Below are 7207 nucleotides of genomic sequence, written 5' to 3'. Positions count from 1 at the left end.
CCCGGAGGACGCTCGACGTTACGTCGCGGAGGACGCCCGACGTCACTACCCGGAGGACGTTCGCGACCCGGAGGACGTACGGCGCCTTTGCCCTGTTCCTCGAGTCTGGTATCTATCCTGCTTAAAGTCTTCCTCGAAAAGCCTGAGAAAAAATCAGAAAAGGAGATCTTTCCTTTGATTTGCGGCTAAAGAAGGATAGATGAAAAACCTTTCTTGCTGAATCTAAAACCAAATCTTAGGTGGCCTTTGGGTAACTCAGATGAAACTCTTATTAATTCTACTGAGAAAGAGAGGAAGACAGAGATGAGCAAAGAAATTCTATTTCTAAAAGGATTCAGCCCGAAGGGGCTGAAACGAACACCTCTGACTTCTTGTATTCCAAAAAGAGTTGTATTCCAACTAGAGTTGTATCCCAGATACAAGATCTAGACGCCAGACTATTCGAAGGAAAAAATGAAAGCTGCCTATCCTTGGTCCTTCTGAGACACCATTTAGTCTCTAAACATCCTTAAGCTCCAATGAATACCTGGTAAGAACCATCATGGAAAAAAAGAGAGACTTCTCGACGCCTTCCAAGTGAATTCCGAGGAAGGCTTAAAGCAGAGCGACAGGTGCAAAATAGTCTGGAAACTCATTACAAAAAACTTCCATGAGTTCCTTAAACAACTCTAGGACGAACGGACTAAGGATCCTCTCCTTCTGATAACTCAAAAAATTCAAAGAAGAAAAGTGATTGTCAATGTCTACTTCTGACAAAGAACTAACGGCAGTAGTGATGTTAGTGTTAAATTTCACATCCCGGAGAACGCTCGCGACTAGGAGGACGCTCGACGTTCAACAGAACATGTCTGGTAAAGGTCCTGAGTACTGGTGTCAAAGAAAACCAGAACATCGCCTCTGTCGCCACGTTGCTCTAAGGGTAGACGCTCGACTTTGAGAAACTTCGCATTCTTAAAAGCGTCTATGATAAAAGACATCGGTGATCTCAACATTCGAATCGACTAGTGTCATCACAAAGTCTGAGGTTCTCATGATCAATGTCATGCCTCATGCTGGATGTTAGACGTCGAGAGTGGCGCCAAGCATCCTGAAAGGCGTGGAGCCGAGCGGCCAATAGAGCACGACGCCGAACGTCTTATAAGACGTAGTGCTGAAAAGCCTGTAAGACGTGGCGCCGATCGTCCTGGAATAAGAGGCGCCAATCGTCCTGTAAGATGTGGCGCCAAGCATCCTGAAAGATGTCGCGCCGAACGTCCTGACAGACATGAAACCGAGCGTCTTGTAAGACATGGCGCCGAGTGTCCCGAAAGACGAGGCGCCGAACGTCCTGAAAGACTAGGCGCCGAGTGATCTAGCAAAATTATCTACATTATACTGCTCGGCGTCTACGGTTGAAAGAATTCTGTTCAGAGGGTCTCATGGCCGACTGGCGCTCTGGGACAAAAAACCGTGTCTATAAAGGTTATTCTTGTCAGACGTGGCACCGAGCGTCCTGAAAGACTAGGCGCCGAACATCCTGAAAGACAAGGCGACGAGCAATCTAGCAAAATGATCTACATTATGCTGCTGGGCGCGAATGGTTAAACGAGTTCCATTCAGAGGGTTCTCATGGCCGACTGGCTCTCTGGGACAAAATACCGTGTTTTTATAGGTTATAGTATCGCTATTAACAGCATATGTGATGCAATACAAGACTCAAACACTAGTGTTAGTATGAGACTATCCCATGCAAGGGCGAGGGTTCTGGCAAAGACAACCGGAACGCTCGAGGTGACGTCTGCTCTAGAGCTATAACTAGGCTCTCTCTCGTATCATTTCGCCGAAAGATATTCCATCTCCCAGGAAAAATCCGAGCAGAAGCATCCTCCACTGTGCTGAAAAAATTCACTGCACTAATTTAGCACTGAAACTTGCACTTTACGCTCTCACAGAAAAGACTAAGCCCTGCCCGTGTGAGAGATCTTACTCTCAGCCAAGGGCTTGAAAAAGAATGCAAAATCGTTCATTTCTTGTTACAAAATATTTTAATAAAAAATTACACTGATATTTTTTATTGAAAAATAAATACTTGAACACACTAAACTGTCCGTTACATATAACTATCAGCTCGACATCTCGTCCCAGAGGACGCCCGACGTCACAACCCGGAGAACGCTCGACGTCACAACCAGGAGGACGCTCGACAACACAACCCGTAGGACGCTCGACGTCACGTCCCAGAGGACGCTCGACGTCACGTCCCGGAGGACGCTCGACGTCACGTCCTCGGTCGACGTCACAACCCGGAAAATGCTCGACGTCACAACCCGGAGGACGCTCGATTTCACAACCCGGAGGATGCTCGACGTCACGTCCCGTAGGACGGTCGACGTCACAACCCGGAGGACGGTCGACGTCACAACCCGGAGGACGCTGGACGTCACAACCCGGAGGACGCTCGACGTCACAACCCGGAGGACATACGACGTCACGTAAAGTTAAAAGTATATATACTTACCCAGTAGAAACTAATAGCTACCGGGAATGAAAGACTAGTCGCCAGATAAATGCTATATGATTCAAATGAACAGATATAGGAATAACATATATATATATATATATATATATATATATATATATATATATATATATGTCAACAACCCTTAATTCTTAAGGATTCCTAAAAATAATTTGTTATGCTAAAAATGAACAGATATAGCTATCACATATATATATATATATATATATATATATATATATATATATATATATATATAAGTAAACAACCCTTAAAAAGGGTTCCAAAAATAGCGGTTTACTACACTTTCAATTGGAACATAAACGTGAATATGTGAAAAATACTAGAATCTCGACAAATAAACAACGATATCCAAGAATTGTTGGAACTTAATCGATTGTCATGAGACTGTGCAGCGTAAAAATTAACAATACGTTATTCTATTAATCTTGAAAAATAGATTGGTGGTTAAAAGAACAAATACTAAAATGACAAGAATTCTCTTAAAAATAATATACTGTAGTCTTTTATATTACAAGTAAAATACTTATTAAAAGTTAGAATTCCTTTCATTCTTTACGAGTGCAAAGAAAAGAATATCAACATATTACGTAGTACTATGTATCTACGTCACATGATTGTGACGCAATAGCTTACGTCACACGAGTGTGACGTCATAGATTTACCGGAAACGAAGTCCGCCATCATGTTTTAAAGAGTTTACGTTAGTTTACAGTAGGGGGAAAGAGCTCCCAACTTATCTGTGTAAAGTCTACATACGATTTTAAAACACTAACAATCAATCAGCGAAGGCTAAAAGTATATTGTACATCACCAAAATAACTGTAATATACAGATTACAGAGAGTAAAAATTCCACCGATGCTATCCCTGAGGCGACAGGGAAAATATGAATATCAATGGGATGGTTTCTAGATACCTTACTAGGGGGGCACAGGTGGTACACCTGGTTATCTAATCGGCGATTGGCGCGAGTTTTTTTAATTTTCTGTCGTGACGTCAGGGACGTAAGCTATATACATAACTACCAGGTAAGTCTTGTGTTTAAAAATTGTTTAATACTGGTGTTTATCATTGATTAATATACAATATTATGAAGCTAGTTTTATGAAATAACCAGTTTTAGTGTTACTTCCCCATGTGTGAAGACATTTGGAAAGCAGACAGAGGGTTGAGACTCAAGTCTTAGGGTAAGCTCAGGTTACAGTAGTCCAAGAGGGGCTAGGTAAGGTTTACAGCAGTCTAAGGTTGGTTAGGTAAGGTTACAGCAGTCTAAGGTTGGTTAGGTAAGGTTACAGCAGTCTAAGGGGGTTAGGTAAGGTTACGGCAGTCTAAAGGCGGCTAGTTAAGGATACAGCAGTCTATGGGGGCTAGGTAATGATACAGCAATCTAAGGCAGGATAGGTAATAATACGGCAGTCTAACGGGTGCTAGGTAATGATATGACAGTCTAAGGGGGGCTGGGTAATGATATGACAGTCTAAGGCGAGTTAGGTAATGATACAGCAGTCTAAGGGGGGGGGGCTAGGAGGAGTCGTAGCCCACCAGCAAGGAAACTACTGTTTATGGAGGTAGAGGTTAGGATAAGCCCTTAAAGAGTGGTCACAGAGGGGTTGTAGCCCCCCCCCCCCCCTTGGTATGTATGAGTACAGTATCTAGATTAGGTTAGGTGGAGAATATTAGCCTAGATGGTGGATCTCATGTTACAACTTAAGTTTATAGTACTTGATGCTATTTACTTGAACCATATATTTATATAACTGTTTGATTAGTGCTAATTATGCATTTGACAATTTGTATTGCTGCAAATCACTTATTTTGAGTTTCCCCGCCCAGAAACCGTGGTATCCCACTGCGATTCCCAACGGTTGTGTTTATGGGAATCCAAAAACGTAAACGGGTTGTTTTCACCAATAATCATGGTCAGCAATGCATACAGCACAAGATTAGTAGTATGAAAAATGTATGGTGCATATATTTGGCTAAAAATTAAAGTATCATATATATACCAAATAGCGACTGGGTGTACCCTTAAGCAAAACAACTCAAAACCAAGGCCACTGGAATACAAATGGTGCAATGTCTATGGCACTACCAAAGAGGACAATAGTTTACTTTTGAAGTGTCCTTTTCCTGAGTGGCTACCGAGTGGAAAGTAGCCAATCTACAATTATAGTGCAATAATTAATCCTTTGGGAAAAGACGAATGGTCTAATTTTTATTGCTACAGGTCCCAAGAAATTGACATTTAAAATACTTCAATCAAAATTTCGTTTTAAAATTCGATATGAAAATACAAATAAAAAGGAAAAACACGTTATTAAAGAATCCTCTGTACCAGAGGCTTCCAAGCTGTTTCAAACTTCTATAAATCAGTATTCCTTACACATTACACTTTGACCTGAGCCACACGCCATTGCTAAAATGTCTTGGCCAAGGACTGACATGTCAAAACGAAGTAGACCTACTAATATTACAAACTATTTATCTATCCATTTTTAATTTGAAAATACCTCTAATAACACGTCAATATACCTGACCTTGTATTTAAAATAACGGTAAGAACCTTTGGAAAAATGTGGAACCTTTAATTACCTAAAATTTCGTAAACAACAGCAGGAAGTGTAATGACACACCCGAACGAGGAATAATACATTATGAAGCAATATTGGAACGTGGAAATATTTTGGTTTTAATCCTTACTCAATTGTACCTGTCTTTTGAATAACTTGATATAAAGATAGACCACAATATATATTATATATACTTAATTCCCCTGATTTTACGATAATATGAAGGAAATACCACGGACTACTTTTCTGACATTTCCCTCAGATTTTTGTTTTCGGATTTTAAGCAAGCAGACAAATGCATGGACACAGCCATAAAGAATGCATATATCTATATATCCTCATACACACGTAGATCTCAAATACACATACGGTGTATATATACTGTATATATATATATATATATATATATATATATATATATATATATATATATATATATATATATATATGTATGTATATATATATACAATATATATATATATATATATATATATATATATATATATATATATATATATATATATATATATATATATATATATATATATATATATATATATATATATATATATATATATATATATCTATATATATATCATATATATATATATATATATATATATGTATACATATGTATATATATATATATATATATATATATATATATATATATATATATATAAATGTGTGTGTGTGTGTGTGTGTGTTTTACCTGTCCCTTGGAGGTAAACATTTTGCAAACACCCATCAATATCTACGGTAAGTTAAACAGTAGTAATCAATTCCCCATCCCTTCTACTATCTATCTATCTATCTATCTATCTATATATATATATATATATATATATATATATATATATATATATATATATATATATGTGTATATATAAATATACATATATATATATATATGTATATATATATATATATATATATATATATATATATATGTATATATATATATATATATATATATATATATATATATATATATCCATTTCCGAACAGGGATACCTAAACTTGTGGAAAGGGCTCATGTATCGCCATGGTCAGGATATATGTACTAGTCAGGGACACCCAAACTCAGATAAAAGTCTGCCACCAACACCAATCCTTGCTAGTCAGCGTGGTGATGAAAACTTGCCAAACCTCAGACATGAATAAAGACATGTTTAAGGCCGTTGTCCTGCAGTGAACTAGATATGGCTGAATTTGATAGGTCATATTGCGGTTTTGCGTCGCTTCTCTTTTATTTTATTTACTACATAACAATAATTGCAGCATGAATTTTAATTAAGTTTTTAATGATAATAATAAAAACACTGAATGACCTTAAAGGTGAATAATTAATAAGTATTTTGATTAAAAGCGATGTGATAAGATTATAGCATACATTTAACAATTACCTCTATTTTTTTTTTACCTCTAGACTCCCAATATAAGTTATATTATAGACTTCCATTCTTTGAAAATGTCATCAGGGAAAAACGTATCATCTTTGAACATTTGTGCCCAGCGATGCGAAAACTGATAAGATGATAACTGGAGTCGATTTGATTTGCAGTAATCTGTTATAGATAGCTGGGTGACTGCTACCAGGTATATATTCTCATTCATAAAGTATGCTCTCTTATAAAATAGAGTCCTCTTCCTATTATTAAGTGATCTGATGTTTCGTAGAAAAAAAAATTACTTTAAAAGCAAAGTTCAATTTACTTACTTATTTATTCAATATTTACTAGATTTTGCAAAATATGGTGAAAACTATATAAATAATTAATCTTCATAGCAGTGATTCTATTTTCATACTAAATATGGTAAAAATCCTATATACATCTAATCTTCATAACAAGGATGGCATTTTCATAACTTTCGTAAAATTAAGCGATAGTAATATTGATTTTTGAAAGGTAATACAAGGAGCACGTTCATAACGCCAGATTTTTATTGAAATCATATCTGTAAAAAGGAAGTTACATTCTTTCCTATTTACCTATGAGCAACATCCATTAATGAGACATTCCCTATCTATTCACGAAAATACGTTTTCCTTTAAGCTCCTTATGAATCCGAATTCATTCAGTTGCTATAAATAATTAGGCAGTTATTATTGATTA

The 7207-nt window shown here is 36.9% G+C and overlaps 1 protein-coding gene across 1 annotated transcript; it reads left to right on the top strand.

Annotated features, from left to right (window-relative positions):
- The first annotated feature begins 1713 nt into the window (after positions 1–1713).
- On the top strand, positions 1714–2475 carry LOC137636197 (uncharacterized). The gene is made up of 2 exons (XM_068368607.1): positions 1714–1770; positions 2107–2475. The coding sequence occupies exons 1-2, from the start codon at positions 1714–1716 to the stop codon at positions 2473–2475; spliced, it is 426 nt and encodes a 141-aa protein (XP_068224708.1).
- The last annotated feature ends 4732 nt before the right edge of the window (positions 2476–7207 follow it).

Source organism: Palaemon carinicauda, unplaced genomic scaffold, assembly GCF_036898095.1.
Source record: "Palaemon carinicauda isolate YSFRI2023 unplaced genomic scaffold, ASM3689809v2 scaffold249, whole genome shotgun sequence".
In the NCBI taxonomy this organism is placed as follows: domain Eukaryota; kingdom Metazoa; phylum Arthropoda; class Malacostraca; order Decapoda; family Palaemonidae; genus Palaemon; species Palaemon carinicauda.
The sequence above is the reverse complement of the archived record's forward strand: the minus strand, read 5'-3'. Positions and strand labels throughout refer to the sequence as shown.

Bases quoted from the DNA above. Each gene is read 5' to 3' on its own strand.
- LOC137636197 (XM_068368607.1), top strand. From the start codon at position 1,714: ATGAGACTATCCCATGCAAGGGCGAGGGTTCTGGCAAAGACAACCGGA. The intron at 1,771-2,106 runs GTGACGTCTGCT...TATAACTATCAG, and splicing joins AGACAACCGGAACGCTCGAG to CTCGACATCTCGTCCCAGAG.